Raw genomic sequence first — 22145 nt, forward strand, 5'->3', positions numbered from 1 at the left:
ATAGACTGCCCACCCAAACTCACGTCCTGACCAACTAACACATACAAAAACTAACAGAAAACAGGTCAGGAACGTGACATAACCCCCCCCTTAAGGTGCGAACTCCGGGCGCACCAGCACAAAGTCTAGGGGAGGGTCAGGGTGGGCATCTGACCACGGTGGTGGCTCAGGCTCTGGGCGAGGTCCCCACCCCGCCATAGTCAATCCCAGCTTACTTCTCCCCCTCAGAATGACCACCCTCTTATTCCACCCACCTAATATAAGAGGCAACACAAAAATAAGGGACAGCTCCGGGACAAGATAGCTCAGGACAGAGAGGTAGGTCAGGATAGAGAGGTAGCTCAAGATAGAGAGGTAGCTCAGGATAGAGAGGTAGCTCAGGATAGAGGGGCAACTCCGGACTGAAGGGCAGCTCCGGACAGAGAGACAGCTCTGGACTGAGGGGCAGTTCTGGATACATGGCAGCTCTGGACGCTCATGACTAGCTGACGGCTCTGGACGCTCATGGCTGGCTGACGGCTCTGGACGCTCATGGCTGGCTGACGGCTCTGGACGCTCATGGCTCGCTGACGGCTCTGGACGCTCATGGCTCGCTGACGGCTCTGGACGCTCATGGCTCTCTGACGGCTCTGGCTGCTCATGGCTGGCTGACGGCTCTAGACGCTCATGGCTGGCTGACGGCTCTGGACGCTCATGGCTCACTGGCGGCTCTAGCAGATCCTGTCTGGTTGGCGGCTCTGGCAGATCCTGTCTGGTTGGCGGCTCTGGCAGATCCTGTCTGGTTGGCGGCTCTGGCAGATCCTGTCTGGTTGGCGGCTCTGGCAGATCCTGTCTGACGAATGGCTCTAGCGGCTCCTGACTGACTATCGGCTCTGACGGCTCGGGACAGACGGGCGGCTCTAATGGCTCGGGACAGACGGATGGCTCAGACGGCACTGGGCAGACGGATGGCTCAGATGGCGCTGGGGAGACGGATGGCTCAGATGGCGCTGGGGAGACGGATGGCTCAGATGGCGCTGGGGAGACGGATGGCTCAGATGGCGCTGGGGAGACGGATGGCTCTGGCCGGATAAGGCGCACTGTAGACCTGGTGCGTGGTGCCGGAACTGGAGGCACCGGGCTAAGGACACGCACCTTCATGCTAGTGCGGGGAGCAGGGACAGGGCACACTGGACTCTCAAAGCGTACTATTTGCCTGGTGCGTGGTACCGGCACTGGTGGCACCGGGCTGAGGGCACGCACATCAGGACGAGTACGGGGAGAAGGAACAGTGTGTACAGGGCTCTGGAGACGCACAGGTGGCTTAGTGCGTGGTGCCGGAACTGGAGGCACTGGGCTGGAGACACGCACCATAGGAAGAGTGCGTGGAGGAGGAACAGGGCTCTGAAAACGCACTGGAAGCCTGGTGCGTGGTGTAGGCACTGGTGGTACTGGGCTGGGGCGGGGAGGTGGCGCCGGAAATACCGGACCGTGCAGGCGTACTGGCTCCCTTGAGCATTGAGCCTGCCCAACCTTACCTGGTTGAATGCTCCCCGTCGCCCGACCAGTGCGGGGAGGTGGAATAACCCGCACCGGGCTATGTAGGCGAACCGGGGACACCATGCGTAAGGCTGGTGCCATGTAAGCCGGCCCAAGGAAACGTACTGGTGGCCAGATATGTAGAGCCGGCTTCATGACATCCGGCTCAACGCTCAATCTAGCCCTACCAGTGCGGGGAGGTGGAATAACCCGCACCGGGCTATGCACACGTACAGGAGACACCGTGCGCTCTACTGCGTAACACGGTGTCTGCCCGTACTCCCGCTCTCCACGGTTAGCCTGGGAAGTGGGCGCAGGTCTCCTACCTGCCCTTGGCCCACTACCTCTTAGCCCCCCCCCAAGAAATTTTTGGGGTTTCTTCTCGGGCTTCCTTGCTAGCCGTGTACCTTCATATCTCCGGTTCCCTTGTCCGGTTGCCTCTGCTCTCCTCAGTGCCTCCAGCTGTTCCCATGGGAGGCGATCCCTTCCAGCCAGGATCTCCTCCCATGTGTAGCAACCCTTGCCGTTTAATACGTCCTCCCATGTCCATTCCTGTTTCGTGTTCCACTGCTCGAACTTATGCTGCTTGGTTCTGGATTGGTGGGTGGTTCTGTAACGACGTTCCTCCTCCTCTTCATCCGAAGAGGAGGAGCAGGGATTGAACCAAAATGCAGCGTTTGAATTCGACATAATATTTATTTACAAAACGGAAAAACACGACAACACTTTAACAAACTACAAAACAATAAACGACGTAGACAGACCTGGACGACGAACTTACATGAAACACGAAGAACGCATGAACAGGAAAACTGACTACATAAAAGAACGAACGTACAAACAAACCGAGACAGTCCCGTGTGGCGCGACAAACACAGACACAGGAGACAACCACCCACGACAAACAATGTGACAACACCTACCTTAATATGATTCTCAATCAGAGGAGATGAAAACCACCTGCCTCTAATTGAGAACCATATTAGGTACCCATTAACCAACATAGAAACAGAAAACATAGACTGCCCACCCAAACTCACGTCCTGACCAACTAACACATACAAAAACTAACAGAAAACAGGTCAGGAACGTGACAGTAAGGGGTGAAATAAGTATAGCTAGTTATAATTGTAATGGTTTGGCAGATTATTAAAAAAAAGATCAGTTTTTACATGGCTAAAAGAAAAGGAATATAACATATACTGTTTACAGGAAACTCACTCTACATCCTTAGATGAAGTTGCGTGAAAAAAGGAATGGGGTGGTGAAATAATTTTCTGTCATGGACAAAGGAACTCAAAGGGTGTGATGATATTAATTAACAAAAATGTCGATCTGAATGTGCAAATAATCAGGAATCATTCGCAAGGAAGGTGGATCCTTTTGAATATGAAAGTGGACGAAAAAGAGCTTTGGCTCATTAATTTATATGGTATATTAACTATATTAATTTATATGGTCCAAATCAGGATGATACACACTTCTTCGAAAAAATGTATACCAATTTATTGAACTTACAGGCAACAAATGATCAAATCATTATGGTAGGAGACTATAACACAGTGTTAAGTACATCAATGGACCGTTAGGTAATCACTCTACAAACTATCATCACCGTGCCCTTAAGGAAATCACAAATATTATGGACACATTAGAAATAGTGGATATTTGGAGACTAAAAAACCCTGACCTAGTGAGATATACATGGAGGAGGTTTAATACCCTGACCTAGTGAGATATACATGGAGGAGACTTAATACCCTGACCTAGTGAGATATACATGGAGGAGACTTAATACCCTGACCTAGTGAGATATACATGGAGGAGGTTTAATACCCTGACCTAGTGAGATATACATGGAGGAGACTTAATACCCTGACCTAGTGAGATATACATGGAGGAGGTTTAATATCCTGACCTAGTGAGATATACATGGAGGAGGTTTAATACCCTGACCTAGTGAGATTTACATGGAGGAGGTTTAATACCCTGACCTAGTGAGATATACATGGAGGAGGTTTAATACCCTGACCTAGTGAGATATACATGGAGGAGGTTTAATACCCTGACCTAGTGAGATATACATGGAGGAGGTTTAATACCCTGACCTAGTGAGATATACATGGAGGAGGTTTAATACCCTGACCTAGTGAGATATACATGGAGGAGGTTTAATACCCTGACCTAGTGAGATATACATGGAGGAGGTTTAATACCCTGACCTAGTGAGATATACATGGAGGAGGTTTAATACCCTGACCTAGTGAGATATACATGGAGGAGGTTTAATACCCTGACCTAGTGAGATATACATGGAGGAGACTTAATCAAGCTAGTCTTGACTACTTTCTTGTCTCTTTCTTGCATCAAAGGTTAAAAAAGTTTTAATAGGAGACAGAATGGGATCGGATCATCATCTAATTGGCATTCACATAACTTATAGATTTTCCACGTGGACGAGGATATTGGAAATTTAATAAAAATTTACTGGAGGACAACTTATTTTTAACTAAGACAAAATTATTATAACTTAATTTTTCCAGTATAATATAGGTTCAGCAAATCCCCTTATTGTTTGGGATACCTTTAAATGTACCTTCAGGGGTCATTCAATTCAATATTCATCAATAATAAAAAAACGTTTCTGGCTAAAGAAGCAAGACTAACAAGGGAAATCCATGAACTAGTAGTACAGGTAGATGGCAATAAAAACTATACTACAGAGATACAAAATAAGTTAGAGGAAAAACAAAAGGAACTTGAGGAACTTATTCAAGAATGATCTAATGTAATCTGTTACAAATAAAGTAAACTGGATGGAATATGGAGAAAAATGCACAAAATTCTTCCTGAATCTCCAATACAGGAACGCAAACAAAAAGAATTTGCAGAAACTCGTTACTGAAGACGGAGTCATCTATGATACTCCGAATGATATTTTAAAAGAGGGAGCAAATTATTTTAGGCAGATGTTCTCTTTTCCGTCTCATCCTCTCCCACTGAGTGAAGATTACGGTAAGGAATTCTTTCCAAATAATATAAAAAATGGAAAATTAACAAATGTACAGAAAGATCAGTGCGAAGGCCAAATTACAGAGGAATAACTTTTGAGGCTATTAAATCCATTCAGTCTGGAAAAACCCCATGGCTTGATGGCATACCGGTAGAGGTATATCAAGTATTTTTTGATATATAAAAGCTCAATGGTTAGATTGTTTTAACTACTATAGAAATGGTAGTCTGTCAGGTACTCAGCAGGAAGGTCTGATTTCTCTATTATTAAAACAAGACCCAGATGGCAAATATAAAGACCCAGTCTATCTAAAAAATTGGAGGCCCCTTACACTTCAATGTTGTGATGCAAAAATACTAGCAAAATGCATAGCACTCAGAATTATAAGGGTTTTACCAGGTATTGTTCATCCTGATCAGACAGGTTTTTTTTACATGGACGATACATTGGAGATAATATACGACAACTACTAGAAATAATAGAACATCATGAAACATATAAGAAGCCAGGAATGGTATTTATAGCGGATTTTGAAAAGGCATTAGAATGGTTGAGGGACAGCTATTGGGGAACTGTGGGGGGATCTTGGAGGGTTCGGGTTTCACAAGATTGTGATCATGAAAAAGGAAACTATGACATATAGTTTATATCATTATCATGCACATGCACCCTCACACATAAGGATGGCTCTGTTGCGGAAAGACTGATACATGTTTGATAGTGTCTTGATGCTGTATTGTTTGAAAGCATGTAGTCCTTGGCTCAGACAGTGTAGTAGTGTGGGCTCAATAGCATCTCATTAGTGTGCAAGATCTTGAGAATCAGCCGTACATGTGATGGAGTGCACTGTACATGTGGTGGAAGAATGCACTGTGCATGCAGAGGGTTGCAATCCCATTGAATTGGGGATAGTTTAACCAAAATGTGCCACAAGACCTAGAATTGCCTAATGTGTATCCCACAAAAAAGGTTCACTGTTTTATGAGCTAACTTTTTTGATGAATTTAAGCAAAATTCCCGGGCTTAACTTCCCACGGAAAATTTCTGGAAATATACCGGGAAGTTTCCGACCCTTTGCAACCCTATTTATGGACAAACTGCAGCGACATATTTTGTGTTTTATTCAAATCTTTTTCTAAAGTACAATTTTATAAAATGACCCAATAATTTAATCCAGATGCATTGCGGTAATGAGAATATGGAAAAATGTACAACATTCAGGAAAAAATTTATTAAAAACTAGACATCTTAGTCCTCAGAATGATAGTTGATTTTTGCAGATGCATCAAGGTTTTGTAATTCAATTTGTTACAGACATGTTTAAAACTGATTCCATGACAATCACCCACCTGCAGCTGTGGTTGTTATCAGTAGGCTAAAGTTGATCAGATTAATTGTGCACGTTGACAAATCAAGAGGCATTCAAATTTTATTTTTGGGTGGCAGGTATGGGCTTCCATATTAAACAGCTCATTGCAGTGGAGTCACTGATATTTCAGTCACAATTTGCCTTTGCCACATGTAATGATTTGCATGATATTGATACAAATTAAGCCTGGTTAGTTGTAAAGTAGGCCTTTTGAACTTTTATATTGTATGAGAGGGTTAATCCTTCATTTTTTATATGTTTACAGTACTTAATAAAGACATGTGGTTAGAGCAACTCTGGACTTTTGTCTTGAAGCTAAAATGTAATGAGTGTAGCCTACAGACAAGAAAATAAACCTTTTAGTTGTCTGCACATACAGTGCATTCGGAAAGTATTCAGACCCCTTGAATTTTTCCACATTTTGTTACGTTACAGCCTTATTCTAAAAATGATGAATTGTTTTCCCCCCCTCATCAATCTACACACAATATAGTGGAATTAGCAAATTTTTTATTTATTTAGAAAAACAACTGGAAATATCACATTTACATAAGTATTCAGACCCTTTACTCAGTACTTTGTTGAAGCACATTGGGCAATTACAGCCTCGAGTATTCTTGGGCATGACGCTACAAGCTTGGCACCTCTGTATTTGGGGAGTTTCTCCCCTTCTCTGCAGATCCTCTCAAGCTCTGTCAGGTTAGATGGGGAGCGTTGCTGCACAGCTATTTTCAGGTCTCTCCAGAGATGTTCGATCGGGTTCAAGTCCGGGCTCTGGCTGGGCCACTCAAAGACATTCAGAGACTTGTCCCAAAGCCACTCCTGCATTGTCTTGGCTGTGTATTTAGGGTTGTTGTCCTGTTGGAAGGTGAACCGTCGCCCCAGTCTGAGGTCCTGAGCGCTCTGGAGCAGGTTTTCATCAATTATCTCTCAGTACTTTACTCCGTTCATCTTTCCCTCGATCCTGACTAGTCTCCCAGTCCCTGCCGCTGAAAAACATCCCCACAGCATGATGTTGCCACCACTATGCTTCACCATAGGGATGGTGCCAGATTTCCTCCAGACGTGACGCTTGGCATTCAGGACAAAGAGTTCAATCTTGGTTTCATCAGACCAAATAATCTTGTTTCTCATAGTCTGAGAGTCTTTAGGTGCCTTTTGGCAAACTCCAAGCGGGCTGTCATGTACCTTTTACTAAAGAGTGGTTTCCGTCTGGCCACTCTACCATAAAGGCCTGATTGGTGGAGTGCTGCAGAGATGGTTGTCCTTCTGGAAGGTTCTCCCATCTCCACAGAGGAACTCTGGAGCTCTGTCAGAGTGACCATCAGGTTCTTGGTCACCTCCCTGACCAAGGCCCTTCACCCCCGATTGCTCAGTTTGGCTGGGCGGCCAGCTCTAGGAAGAGTCTTGGTGGTTCCAAACTTCTTGCATTTAAGAATGATGGAGGCCACTGTGTTCTTGGGGACCTTCAATGCTGCAGAAATGTTTTGGTACCCTTCCCCAGATCTGTGCCTCGACGCAATCCTGTCTCGGAGCTCTACGGACAATTCCTTTGACCTCATGGCTTGGTTTTTGCTTTGACATGCACTGTCAATTGTGGGACCTTATATAGACAGGTGTGTGCCTTTCCAAATCATGTCCAATCAATTGAATTTACCACAGGTGGACACTAATCAAGTTGTAGAAACATCTCAAGGATGATTAATGGAAACAGGATCAACCTGAGCAGAATTTAGAGTCTCATAGCAAAGGGTCTGAATACTTATGTAAATAAGGTATTTCAGTTTTTATTTATTTTTTAATACATTTGCAAACATTTCTAAAAACCCATTTTCGCTTTGTCATTATGGGGTATTGTGTGTAGAATGTTGAGGGAAAAAAATATTTAATCCATTTTAGAATAAGTAACGTCTGAATTCTTTCCGGGTGCGCTGTACATGCTTGTGAATTGTTGCATTATCAAGTAGTGTAATATTTCTGAAGAAAAGTCTCTGTCATTGTTAAATAGTTTGTGCCTTCTGGCTAGTGGCTACTGTGATATTTACGGTCAATTTGAGCTGCAGACCAAGAATGTCACATGTCCAGCCACAACGAAATGTTAAGGCAATGATGTAATGTGAATGGAAAAATAGCTTTCTTTTTCTCCACCCTGCTCCTCAGACTCCTTCATATCTCCTAGTGGTAATGGGGCCTTTCTCTCTGTTCTACTTCTGTGTGTGGTGCATTTCAGGCCGGAAGCTGAGGGGAGCTGGCCCGCTGAAAGGAGTAGTGGAGGGGGGAACACAGGCACCCGGCAAAGAGAGGACTGGAGAGAGGGGAGGAGAGAGGACGGGGGGACTACAGTTATCCACCGTTTCCCCACAGGCACCCGGCAAAGAGAGGACTGGAGAGAGGGGAGGAGAGAGGACGGGGGGACTACAGTTATCCACCGTTTCCCCACAGGCTAAATGTGAGGATCAATATTACCATATGTAAAATATTTTTCATAACCAGAATGCTATTTCTTCAAGTGAGCCCTGACTAAGAAAGCAGTTACAACTCAATTCAGAATTTACACCAACCCTGGATGCAAGGCAGCACATATTCAGTCTCAACTGGTCTCATTTTGTCTCTCATCTCATGTCTCAATTCACCTTGTCTCATCTCATGTCCCTCTCTGCAGGCTGTGCTGCCCGGCAGGCTCCCGCTCTTGGCCTCTCCCCCAGCCTGCGCCCCTCCCTCCTCAACGTCCTGAGTTCCATCGAGCCAGGAGTGGTCAACGCAGGCCATGACACCTCCCAGCCAGACTGTTTCGCCTCCCTACTGTCCAGCCTCAATGAGCTGGGAGAGAGACAACTGGTGTCTGTGGTGAACTGGGCTAAAGCCATGCCAGGTAAACCACTCTTCCTGTATCCTACTGTTACCTAACTACTACATGGTACCAACCCACTAACCCAGGTGTGATAGAGAGAGCTGGGGTACAAACAGCTGGTCTGTGTGTGACTGATACAAGTGCTGTAGCCTCGGTTCTAGTTTTCTATGTCCTTCCCACCAGGGGGGGCTCTACTCATAACCTATTTTATTCTCCCTGCACTGTGGGTTTCAGAGAGCTGCATGTAGAAGACCAGATGTCAGTGATCCAGTCTTCATGGCTGGGGTTGATGGTGTTCTCTCTGTGTAGGTTTCAGAGAGCTGCATGTAGAAGACCAGATGTCAGTGATCCAGTCTTCATGGCTGGTATTGATGGTGTTCTCTCTGTGTAGGTTTCAGAGAGCTGCATGTAGAAGACCAGATGTCAGTGATCCAGTCTTCATGGCTGGTATTGATGATGTTCTCTCTGTGTAGGTTTCAGAGAGCTGCATGTAGAAGACCAGATGTCAGTGATCCAGTCTTCATGGCTGGGGTTGATGATGTTCTCTCTGTGTAGGTTTCAGAGAGCTGCATGTAGAAGACCAGATGTCAGTGATCCAGTCTTCATGGTTGGGGTTGATGATGTTCTCTCTGTGTAGGTTTCAGAGAGCTGCATGTAGAAGACCAGATGTCAGTGATCCAGTCTTCATGGCTGGGGTTGATGATGTTCTCTCTGTGTAGGTTTCAGAGAGCTGCATGTAGAAGACCAGATGTCAGTGATCCAGTCTTCATGGCTGGTATTGATGATGTTCTCTCTGTGTAGGTTTCAGAGAGCTGCATGTAGAAGACCAGATGTCAGTGATCCAGTCTTCATGGCTGGGGTTGATGATGTTCTCTCTGTGTAGGTTTCAGAGAGCTGCATGTAGAAGACCAGATGTCAGTGATCCAGTCTTCATGGTTGGGGTTGATGGTTTTCGCTCTGGGCTGGAGGTCTTACACAAACACAGACGCTAGAGAGCTCTACTTCGCTCCTGACCTCATCTTCAACGAGTCAGTACTATTGTCTTGCTGAATATAATATTGATGACAATCTCTCTCTCTGTCTCTAGACAATAAACAAGGGAAATGTTTGAAATTTGAAATGTTGAATTATTGGTTATATAACAACACTCTCAATCAATTTCACTCCCTCTCATCCTAACTCCCTCTCATCCTAACTCCCTCTCATCCTAACTCCCTCTCTCTCTCTTTCCCTCTCAATTCAATTTATTAGCATGGGAAACACATATTACCAAATGGAATGGATAATTTAAAAAATGGAAATAAACAAGGGAAACATTAGTAAACATTACTCTCTCTCTCCTCACCCTCTTTCTCTCCCTCGCTTTCTCTCCGTCTGTCTGTCTCTCTCCTCTCTCCTCCCCCCCCCAGTCAGAGGATGCGTGTGTCCAGTATGTATGAGCACTGTGTCCAATTCCGTCTGCTGTCCCAGAGGTTCTGTATGCTCAGAGTCACCCAGGAAGAGTTCCTCTGTATGAAGGCTCTGCTCCTCTTCAGCATCAGTGAGTCACATCACTGACACACTGAAACTAAGTGACTGTATCATTATCTGGGTCAATATTTGCTTATTGCTTTGTGTCTTTTAGTCCCTGTGGAGGGTCTGAGGAATCAGAAGTGTTTTGACGAGCTGAGAATCTCTTACATCAAGGAGCTGGTTCGTCTGGCCAGCCAACACGGAGAAAAACACCACACACAACGTCTGTTCCAGCTAACACAACTACTCGACTTCCTACACCCGGTAATATACATTAACCCTGACCTCTAACCCCTAACCCGTACACAATGTCTGTTCCAGCTAACACAGCTACTGGACTTCCTACATCCGGTAATATACACTAACCCTGACCTCTAACCCCTAACCCGTACACAACGCCTGTTCCAGCTAACACAGCTACTGGACTTCCTACACCCGGTAATATATACTAACCCTGACCTCTAACCCCTAACCAACGTTTGTTCCAGCTAACACAGCTACGTCCGGTAATTTAATGATAATAATAATGATAATAAAATATTTAATTAGTATAGAGCTTTTCATTACAGCAAGAATCTCAATGACACTCTTAAAACAGCCTAATCTTTCAGTTAGCCTATTGACACTTCTAGCTGGAAGGTCTTTCACAGTCATCCAGTCTTTCACAGTCACCGACAGTCTTTCACAGTCATCCACAGTCTTTCACAGTCATCCACAGTCTTTCACAGTCATCCACAGAGGCAGGTGCCAGTCCAACAGGTCATATCCTGTGTCCGATCCACTCTACATGTGCACTTACCTCACCCGTGCCGTCCACGTCTCTACCGACCGAGGCCCAGATGAAGGGTTGAGGCCCAGATGAAGGGTTGAGGCTCAGATGAAGGATGAGGCTGAGATGAAGAATTGAAGCCCAGATGAAGGGTTGAGGCCCAGATGAAGGATGAGGCTGAGATGAAGAATTGAAGCCCAGATGAAGGGTTGAGGCCCAGATGAAGGGTTGAGGCTCAGATGAAGGATGAGGCTGAGATGAAGAATTGAAGCCCAGATGAAGGGTTGAGGCCCAGATGAAGGATGAGGCTGAGATGAAGAATTGAAGCCCAGATGAAGGGTTGAGGCCCAGATGAAGGGTTGAGGCTCAGATGAAGGATGAGGCTGAGATGAAGAATTGAAGCCCAGATGAAGGGTTGAGGCCCAGATGAAGGATGAGGCTGAGATGAAGAATTGAAGCCCAGATGAAGGGTTGAGGCCCAGATGAAGGGTTGAGGCTCAGATGAAGGATGAGGCTGAGATGAGGAATTGAAGCCCAGATGAAGGGTTGAGGCCCAGATGAAGGATGAGGCTGAGATGAAGAATTGAAGCCCAGATGAAGGGTTGAGGCCCAGATGAAGGGTTGAGGCTCAGATGAAGGATGAGGCTGAGATGAAGAATTGAAGCCCAGATTAAGGGTTGAGGCCCAGATTAAGGGTTGAGGCCCAGATGAAGGGTTGAGGCTCAGATGAAGGATGAGGCTGAGATGAAGAATTGAAGCCCAGATGAAGGGTTGAGGCCCAGATGAAGGGTTGAGGCTCAGATGAAGGATGAGGCTGAGATGAAGAATTGAAGCCCAGATTAAGGGTTGAGGCCCAGATTAAGGGTTGAGGCCCAGATGAAGGGTTGAGGCTCAGATGAAGGATGAGGCTGAGATGAAGAATTGAAGCCCAGATGAAGGGTTGAGGCCCAGATGAAGGGTTGAGGCCCAGATTAAGGGTTGAGGCCCAGATGAAGGGTTGAGGCTCAGATGAAGGATGAGGCTGAGATGAAGAATTGAAGCCCAGATTAAGGGTTGAGGCTCAGATGAAGGATGAGGCTGAGATGAAGAATTGAAGCCCAGATTAAGGGTTGAGGCCCAGATTAAGGGTTGAGGCCCAGATTAAGGGTTGAGGCCCAGATGAAGGGTTGAGGCCCAGATGAAGGGTTGAGGCCCAGATGAAGGGTTGAGGCCCAGATGAAGGGTTGAGGCCCAGATGAAGGGTTGAGGCTCAGATGAAGGGTTGAGGCTCAGATGAAGGGTTGAGGCCCAGATGAAGGGTTGAGGCTGAGATGAAGGGTTGAGGCCCAGATTAAGGGTTGAGGCCCAGATGAAGGGTTGAGGCCCAGATTAAGGGTTGAGGCCCAGATGATAAAAAAACAAATACATTTTTTTTACCTTTATTTAACTAGGCAAGTCAGTTAAGAACAAATTCTTATTTACAATGACAGCCTACACCAGCCAAACCCGGACGACGCTGGGCCAATTGTGCACCGCCGTATGGGACTCCCGATCACGGTCGGTTGTGATACAGCCTGGATGCGAACCAGGGTGTTTGTAGTGACGCCTCAAGCACTGTGATGCAGTGCCTTAGACCCCTGCGCCATTCGGGAGCCGAAGGGTTAAGGCCCAGATGAAGGGTTGAGGCCCAGGTGAAGGTTTGAGACCCAGATAAGTTTGAGGCCCAGATAAGTTTGAGGCCCAGATGAGTTGAGGCCAAGGTGAAGAGTTGAGGCCCAGGTGAAGAGTCGAAGCCCAGATGAAGAGTTGAGGCCCAGATGAAGGGTTGAGGCCCATGTGAAGAGTCGAGGCCCAGGTGAAGAGTTGAGGCCCAGGTGAAGAGTCGAGGCCCAGATGAAGAGTTGAGGCCCAGATGAAGGGTTGAGGCCCAGATGAAGAGTTGAGGCCCAGGTGGAGGGTTTAAGCCCAGATGAAGGACGGGCCGAGATGTGGGTTGAGCAGGGGTGAAACGATGCTTAGATCCAGGGGGGAAACAAGTTAGAAGTCAGGTCACCTCTTCCCTTGGTAAACTCCTCTGAAAAACATGTAGCACCAACCTGGGTGAAGCAATGCAGCCGCTAAGCTTTATGGCATGAAGCTCACTACAGGCAAAAGCCATAGTCCACCTTGAATTAAACTACTGTGGAAAACCTTAGAGATCCTCTGCTATCTTCAGAATTCTCCAAGCCTCTGCCATCTCTCGTTGTTTCAAATAAAGTTGGTAGCTAAATAGCTAGCTTCTCAGTTCAGTTGGTAAAATAACTGACTTGCCGGTCTTGCACTGCCGTGGATCAATATATTGTAATGAATCAGGCAGGAAGTGCGGCTCGAACCCTTAACCTTCTGGCCCGAAGCCCAGAGGTTAAAACATGCTCATCTTGCAGTCGATATCCTTATAAACCCAGGGTTCCTACAATATATACAGTCAGAACTTACTTAGCTAACGATATCCTTATAAACTCAGGGTTGCTACAATATATACAGTCAGAACTTACTTAGCTAACAATATCCTTATAAACCCAGGGTTGCTACAATATATACAATCAAAACTTACTTAGCTAACAATATCCTTATAAACCCAGGGTTGCTACAATATATACAATCAAAACTTACTTAGCTAACAAAATAAAAAGTTGATTAAAAAAGAAAACTAAAACTTCAAATATGTACAATATTTACAGAGCTCTCTGCGCCATGGCAGCCACAGAACTGACCTATCCCTGACCTCTAACCCGTAACCCGTACACAACACCTGTTCTAGCTAACCCAGCCAGTGGACTACCTTCCCCTGGTAATATAGACCTACTACCAAGGGCCAGCCTAGGTTTTTGGGGGTATGTCATGGCAAATAATGTCCCCTGGCCAAATAGTGTCCCCTTCTGCGTCACAATGGAATTCGATAAACTATTAGAGTCCGTTGCTATATCAACGGTGGGATTACATAATTACAGCCTAAATTACGTTCTTTTCATCATCGCTATGCAAACAAGGCGGATTTCCGCAGCAATTTCGCTGTTTAACCTCACAAGGGTATGTGGGACGATAGCGTCCCACTTCGTCAACAGCCAGTGAAACTGCAGGGCGCCAAATTCAAAACAACAGAAATCCCATAATTTAAATTCCTCAAACATACAAGTATTTTACACCATTTTAAAGATACGCTTGTTGTAAATCCAGCCAAAGTGTCCGATTTCAAAAAGGTTTTACGACGAAAGCACACCAAACGATTATGTTAGGTTAGAGCCAAGTCACAGAAAAAGACAGCCATTTTTCCAGCCAAAGAGAGGAGTAACAAAAAGCAGAAATAGAGATAAAATTAATCACTAACCTTTGATGATTTTCATCAGATGACACTCATAGGACTTCATGTTACACAATACATGTATGTTTTGTTCGGTAAAGTTCATATTTATATCCAAAAATCTGAGTTTAGGCGGGACGCTACTGTCTCACTTTGCATAAAGCCAGAGAAAATGCAGAGCGCCAAATTCAAATTAATTACTATAAAAATCTAACTTTCATTAAATCACACATGAAAGATGCCAAATTAAAGCTACACTGGTTGTGAATCCAGCCAACATGTCAGAATTCAAATAGGCTTTTCGGCAAAAGCAAACGATGCTATTATCTGAGGATAGCACCATTGTAAACAAAGAGAGAGAAGCATATTTCAACCCTGCAGGCACGACACAAAACGCAGAAATAAAAATATAATTCATGCTTACCTTTGACGAGCTTCTGTTGTTGGCACTCCAATATGTCCCATAAACATCACAAATGGTCCTTTTGTTCGATTAATTCCGTCGATATATATCCAAAATGACCATTTATTTGGCACGTTTGATCCAGAAAAACACTGGTTCCAAATTGTGAAACGTGACTACAAAATATCTCAAAGGTTACCTGTAAACTTTGCCAAAAAATTTAAAACTACATTTGTAATACAACTTTAGGTATTTTTTTACGTAAATAATCGATAAAATTGAAGACGGGATGATCTGTGTTCAATACAGGATTAAAACCAACTGTAGCTAGCTTTCTGGTCACGCGCTTCTAACAAACAGGACACTTCGAGTGACTCTCCTTCAAGTTGGCCGTACTTCTTCATTACACAAAGGAATAACCTCAACCAATTTCTAAAGACTGTTGACATCCAGTGGAAGCGGTAGGAACTGCAAGAACGTCCCTTTAGAAATCTGGTTTCCCAATGAAAACTCATTGAAAAGAGAGTGACCTCAAAGTGTCCTCTGGGTTTCGCCTGATAAATAAGTTCTGTTATACTCACAGACATGATTCAAACAGTTTTAGAAACTTCAGAGTGTTTTCTATCCAAATCTACTAATAGATTATCTTCTGGGGATGAGTAGCTGGCAGTTTAATTTGGGCATGCTTTTCATCCAAAATTCCGAATGCTGCCCCCTACCCAAGAGAAGTTAAACAAGTTTAATTTAGCTGACAAAATGAAAACATTAATTCAAACTACTTTTGGGTACCTTGTTAACATTACAACATGAAATCCATGTCTTAAACATTACTACGTTTCGGAAAAGTCAAATAAAATGTGTAATCTGCTTGACACATTAAAGTTACTTACCTTACAGACCAGGAAGTCAGCTAATTTCCACTCCATTCATATGCAAATCCATTTGGTTCATACACTGGCTTGTCTGGCCGTCATGTTTTAATTTGATCCTGCCCTTCCCTTATCTACGCTGAAATAATATATCTCACATCGTCCTAGGACCTACAATATGTATCTATTGTAGGTCCTAGGACACAACAATGAATAATGTGGAACAAATAAATAACATCAAAGCATATCTTACAACTTACAATAATGAACACCTTGTGAAACAGCCGTGAAAACCAACCTGGCAAGATTTAAGATTTTAATACATAAACTTCGATAGTTTTTGGTAGAGTTGTGTCATTCATTTATCTTCACAGATTTCTTTGTACACTAACATGGCAATCATAGACTAAAATAGTGAATTCTGGTGTGTGGAATATAGAGGAGGGGGTTGCTGTGTGGGTGGGAGGTTCTGCCTGTCACCTGTTCTCAACAGACAGTCAGTCTCGGAAGGGAGACTTGAAGAGGGAGACTGCAAAGTCTAGGCGCTGATGCTCTCTTTGTTCTGAGTGTTCTGCAGTGCTAGTGTTTTTAGTTAGTCTGTGTATCTCACATATTATGTGCCCAGTATGATAGAGTATGATAGAGTATGACAGAGTAGGATAGAGTAGGATAGAGAATGATAGTGTAGGATAGAGTAGGATATTGGAGAAGTACATTTCTATAGGTTTAGCATAACTACTATTTATTTTCTTCTTGTTTCTGTCAACCAAAGCTGAACATACTTTGTCTATTGGGCTTCACTGAAGTGTAGGGCGTCAGTGCTTTCAGTGGTCGACCGTCCAAGTGCTCCGACTGTAGAAGATTGTTGTCTTCCACCGAGGTAACCCTAGGAAGACAGAGAAAAATATCACTGTTAGGGGAACTAAAACTAGCTTCAGGTTATTTTGTGTGCAAATGCAAATAGTTATCTGAGATGTTCTATATTCACTCTAACTGATGGTGACCCCAGCTAGGAGCGAAAGAGCAGCGAGGTTTCCCAGGTCTCACCTTCCTTTCGTCCATCTTACAAACCTGGTAATTCGCCCTGATGTCATAGCACTTAGTCCCCTTCTTGATTCTGCTCCGGTAGCTCTCCTTCTGTTTCTCCTGTTTCTCCTTCTGTTTCTCCTTTTGTTTCTCCTGTTTCTCCTGTTTCTCCTGTTTCTCCTTCTGTTTCTCCTGTTTCTCCTTCTGTTTCTCCTTCTGTTTCTCCTTCTGTTTCTCCTGTTTCTCCTTCTGTTTCTCCTGTTTCTCCTTCTGTTTCTCCTGTTTCTCCTTCTGTTTCTCCTTCTGTTTCTCCTGTTTCTCCTTCTGTTTCTCCTTCTGTTTCTCCTGTTTCTCCTTCTGTTTCTCCTTCTGTTTTTTCCTGTTTCTCTTTCTTTTTCTCCTTCTGTTTCTCCTTCTGTTTCTCCTTCTGTTTCTCCTTCTGTTTCTCCTTCTGTTTCTCCTTCTGTTTCTCCTGTTTCTCCTTCTGTTTCTCCTGTTTCTCCTTCTGTTTCTCCTTCTGTTTCTCCTGTTTCTCCTTCTGTTTCTCCTTCTGTTTCTCCTGTTTCTCCTTCTGTTTCTCCTGTTTCTCCTTCTGTTTCTCCTTCTGTTTCTCCTTCTGTTTCTCCTGTTTCTCCTTCTGTTTCTCCTGTTTCTCCTTCTGTTTCTCCTTCTGTTTCTCCTTCTGTTTCTCCTGTTTCTCCTTCTGTTTCTCCTTCTGTTTCTCCTGTTTCTCCTTCTGTTTCTCCTTCTGTTTCTCCTTCTGTTTTTTCCTGTTTCTCTTTCTTTTTCTCCTTCTGTTTCTCCTGTTTCTCCTTCTGTTTCTCCTTCTGTTTCTCCTTCTGTTTCTCCTTCTGTTTCTCCTGTTTCTCCTTCTGTTTCTCCTTCTGTTTCTCCTGTTTCTCCTTCTGTTTCTCCTGTTTCTCCTGTTTCTCCTTCTGTTTCTCCTTCTGTTTCTCCTGTTTCTCCTTCTGTTTCTCCTGTTTCTCCTTCTGTTTCTCCTGTTTCTCCTTCTGTTTCTCCTTCTGTTTCTCCTGTTTCTCCTTCTGTTTCTCCTGTTTCTCCTTCTGTTTCTCCTTCTGTTTCTCCTTCTGTTTCTCCTTCTGTTTCTCCTTCTGTTTTTTCCTGTTTCTCCTTCTGTTTCTCCTGTTTCTCCTTCTGTTTCTCCTTCTGTTTCTCCTTCTGTTTCTCCTTCTGTTTCTCCTTCTGTTTCTCCTGCGCCTTGTCCATGTTCAGTCTCACATTGATTGATAACAGGAATAAATGCTATTCTATTTCGTATTACAAATACATTTCTTACATATCTCTTGGAGGGACAGAACATAAGTTGACAGCGGACAATCATTTTTACCTGGTCAAAACCCTCCACATCCTCCTCGGTCCGTGCCTGAAGGTACTGTAGTCCTGGAGCGTTCTGATCTAGTTCGACAGCTGCCACCACATCAGGTGGGGTTTCCGTGATCTGAAAGTACCTGATATAAAAATAGCAATAGACAAACAACAACAGTATATGCAATAATTGTATATACAATTGCATTGTTTTACCTCAGTCAACAGCTGCGACTCCCGTCCGTACTCGGTGGAGGCCTGGATGCTGCTGTTGTGTGCAACTCTTTGCACACAACAGCAGCATCCAGGCCTCCACCGAGTACCATCCAGTAGTAATCCCAACCTTCCTGGTACCAATCAAGGGACTGCCTATGACAGTCTTGTGGGTCTGGTTGATCCATTCACCAAACCTGGAGGAGGGGGTAGGAAACGGATATCTATTTACAATGTAAGATATTGAAATATGTCTGTTTATGAACCACGGAAAAACAAATTGTAAAAAAATAAACAAAACAAACCATTGGTGACAGAATATAATCTATAACATCCGTAACCTGTTCCAGTGTTCATGACCTCGGTCTGGGTGTTGAAGATGTCCGTCATTGCCTTGGAGTTGGCCTCGCCAGTCTCGTCCTTGATTGGTATCATACAAAACGAAAATCTATTTTTGGTTCCATGCACCTTTTTCCCTGTCAGAAGAAGCATAGGTTGATTTTGGCAATCATGCGCTTCACTCCGAAATGCCCAGCATGCATCTTGGTCAGCACGGCCGCCGCCTCCTCCTCGGTAAAGATCACCCTCCTGTGTGGCTGGCCATCCTCCTGCGCGGCTAGCCATCCTTCCCCCGTAGGTAGATATGATTGCCTAACAAGTTGGAAGAGAAGAGGTGTTGAAATACTTTAGTCTAAGTACATTTACACTGCTGTTTTTCTCGCTGTTTCTCTTCGTCTGTCTCTCTGTCTGTCTTCCATTCTTTTCCCACCTCTCTCCTCTCACTTTCATGCTTTCTTTCTCACTTTCCTCCTCCCCCCTCTCTGTGTCTGTCTAGCGAAGACACCTAGTTAAGGGCATTTGGAATAACCATAATTGCTTACACCTATCCATTTGATTGATCAGGTTTAACTTATAGCTAGACACCCTAATATGACGCGGCCGTTACGAGGTAAAATAGAGAACAAACAACCAGCATAGCAACGGACGCTTTGGTTCGTTACGTAATCCGGTCAGAATTTTGCACGTTCTAGCAACAGCTCTTGTGTGTTCTACTATTATAACTCTCAACAGTAAGTTTAGACCCCGACTGAGTTCCTAAAGTATTTTTGGGGGTTGGGGGCCGTAGCGGCCGGGGGCCCTAAGCAACCGCTTATGTCGCCTATGCCCAGGGCCGGCCCTGCTTCCACCCCTAACCACTAACCCCTAACCACTAACCCCTAACCACTAACCCCTGACCTGTTCAACCCCCCCTGCTTTGGTGTTACTGACAGTTGACTCTCTCGCTCTCTCCCCCCTCACTCTCTCGCTCTCTCCCCCCTCACTCTCTCTCCCTTTCTCTCCCCCCTCACTTTCTCTCTCGCTCTCTCCCCCCTCACTCTCTCTCTCTCGCTCTCAGATTGTGAGGAAGCTGCACCAGTTCACCTATGATCTGTTTATCCAGGCCCAGTCTCTGCCCACCAGAGTCAGCTATCCAGAGATGATCTCTGAGATCGTCAGCGTTCACGTGCCCAAGATACTCACAGGCATAGTTCAGCCAATCCTCTTTCACAATGCACCTTGCTAGAGGGTCATCCTATCACAATGCACCTTGCTAGAGGGTCATCCTATCACAATGCACCTTGCTAGAGGGTCATCCTATCACAATGCACCTTGCTAGAGGGTCATCCTATCACAATGCACCTTGCTAGAGGGTCATCCTATCACAATGCACCTTGCTAGAGGGTCATCTTATCACAAAACACCCTGCTAGTGGTTCAACCTATCACAAAACTTCCTGCTACAGGTTCAACATATCACAAAGCTTCCTGTTACAGGTTCAACCCAGGGCAGGCCCTAGGCACAAGTTACTTTTTTTTAATGGGGGGGGGGGGGGGGGGACTCAGTTGGGGTCTCAACTTTATGTTGAGAGTTAAAGTAGAATACACAAGGTGACATATTTTAATTTGTTTGTGCATCAGCAGTTTTTCTTTTGTAATGTCAGTCTCTGAAATGTACTCAATTAGCCCATGTCAGCAAACATTTATTTAGATTGGTAAGTTAGCCTAGCCACCTTGTAGTAATCATGGCCAACTATTGACCAGGCTCGCATGTATCCAGGCGTCTGACCTCCAGGGGGCCTCCATTGATTTTGTCAGTCACTCTCACTCAGATATCATATGAACATGGCATAAGTCATGGCAAAATGTGTAGAATTGTAGGAAATTTGCTTTAAAACTGATCATTTCTCTCCACCCCCTGACAATATTTTCTGGCTGCCCCATTTGAAGAAAAATGTGTAGAATTTCAGAAAATGTGATTTAAAACCACAACATTTTCTCTACGCCCCATAGCTAAATGTGTTGAATTTCAGGAAATGTACTTTAAAACTTAAATTTGCTTTATCTTTGCCGTCAAGGGGGGGACCACTAAAATGTTTTACCCGCATGGTGTGGGGCCCCAAAAATCTAGGGCCAGCCCTGTTTCAATATATCACAAAACACCTTCCTAGAGGACCAACCATTGACTGTACATGACTGGACAAAGCCGTCAATGATGTCACACCATTAATTCCTATGTGAAGACTCAATGTCGCATTTGAAGGTTAGGAAATCGGTTTTAGCTTGCTAAAATGGCGTCTCATGGGGATATGTATGTGGACATAACATGCACAGTGTGAGCTACTCCAGGAAGGGACGTTGCAGGCTAGCTCAGTGCTGCCTGCAACGAACTTGAGTATCTCAAGTTGAAGGCCGACCGGGGTACTGCAGGCTACCATAGCAACTCAATTATCCTTATAACTTCTTTGTACAATTTTTTTTTTAAATATATAATCGGTTCAAGAACATACATCTGTTCTAATATAAGCAATTATTAGTAACATGGTTGTTTCTGAATGCAAATTTTTTTTTCTCTCTAATATTGACGACGAAGATTGCCATTTTCCCATTCACTATAATGGGAGATCCTGCTTTCTAGAAACTACAGCCTTCAGTATCGCAGTCGGCCTTGAACTTCATGGCTTCATGAAGAGGGAGGGGTCAGTTGGTCCCCCAACCCATACTCTTCCTTTGTGTTGATTACGTTAGACCCCCTGATCTCAAGCTAGGGTTTGATCCTGAATGTACATTTCAGACTGTTTTTCTCTTTTCAGTTTACTGTTGTATACTCTTTCATAGTTTCAGTAAATGCAGTAGTATGTTAAACACTGTCAAAATAAGACATAATTCTTCTGAATAACACATCATTCATACTCTACAGACATTTATATATAACACAATATCTGTAAATATAAAATGCATTATACGTTGCATATTCTATAAAAACAAATCATACTTCAAAGTTCTAACAAATTTAACAACCTATATTCCACATCACTGAGGGCTTTATTTAGCATCATGTGATTTGTATGTAAGTGTTCTAAGTGAGAGGGAAACAGACACACAGGCTGTATCCAAAATGACATCCTATTCCTTTTAGTGCACCACATTTGAGTAGGACCCATAGGGCTCTGGTCAAAACTAGTGCACTATATAGGGAATAGGGTGCCAATTTCTAACTCAATCACAGTAATTTTCCATAAAAACCTTATATTTCTCCCTCAGGTAAGGTGTTACCATCTATAGAAGTATTGAGCTTCGTCAATACTTTATCCTGTCTGAGTTCACATGTCTACTTACCAAATAAATACCGTACCTCACTATTCCAAAAGGTGTGTTCTATTCAGTGAGGTTATATGTTCACGACGTTGCAGAAAGCAAACCAAGCCAACACAATTCCCTATTCTACTTGAGAAACACAATACATCTCTATCTCTTTCTGGGGAAAAAAAAGTTGCATCCTGAACAGAACCCAGTGATCATCTGCTTATGGGTCTTGTAGTTTTTATTTCTCAGCCCAAAAAGAGCCCACAGCAAACATGATTAACAACAACTGAGTAGAGCAGTTCAGTGTTCAACTACAGCCATCTAGTGGACGGCC

General features: G+C 44.3%; 1 protein-coding gene across 5 annotated transcripts in view; it reads left to right on the plus strand.

Annotated features, from left to right (window-relative positions):
• Positions 1-21869, plus strand: part of LOC120042377 (progesterone receptor-like) — a 32846-nt gene extending 10977 nt beyond the window's left edge. Inside the window, exons 4-10 of one of the 5 annotated variants that reach the window (XM_038987212.1) lie at positions 8131-8186; positions 8265-8349; positions 8563-8772; positions 9635-9779; positions 10161-10291; positions 10376-10527; positions 19585-21869. In XM_038987212.1, the coding sequence (XP_038843140.1) occupies positions 8131-8186; positions 8265-8349; positions 8563-8772; positions 9635-9779; positions 10161-10291; positions 10376-10527; positions 19585-19752 (947 nt within the window). In that variant the 3' untranslated portion in view covers positions 19753-21869. Of the gene's footprint in view, positions 1-8130; positions 8350-8562; positions 8773-8978; positions 9047-9634; positions 9780-10160; positions 10292-10375; positions 10528-19584 lie in introns of those variants that run through there. The other 4 variants (XM_038987209.1, XM_038987211.1, XM_038987208.1 and 1 more) reach the window with 4 other exon arrangements.
• The last annotated feature ends 276 nt before the right edge of the window (positions 21870-22145 follow it).

Source organism: Salvelinus namaycush, unplaced genomic scaffold, assembly GCF_016432855.1.
Source record: "Salvelinus namaycush isolate Seneca unplaced genomic scaffold, SaNama_1.0 Scaffold663, whole genome shotgun sequence".
Classification (NCBI taxonomy): Eukaryota; Metazoa; Chordata; class Actinopteri; order Salmoniformes; family Salmonidae; genus Salvelinus; species Salvelinus namaycush.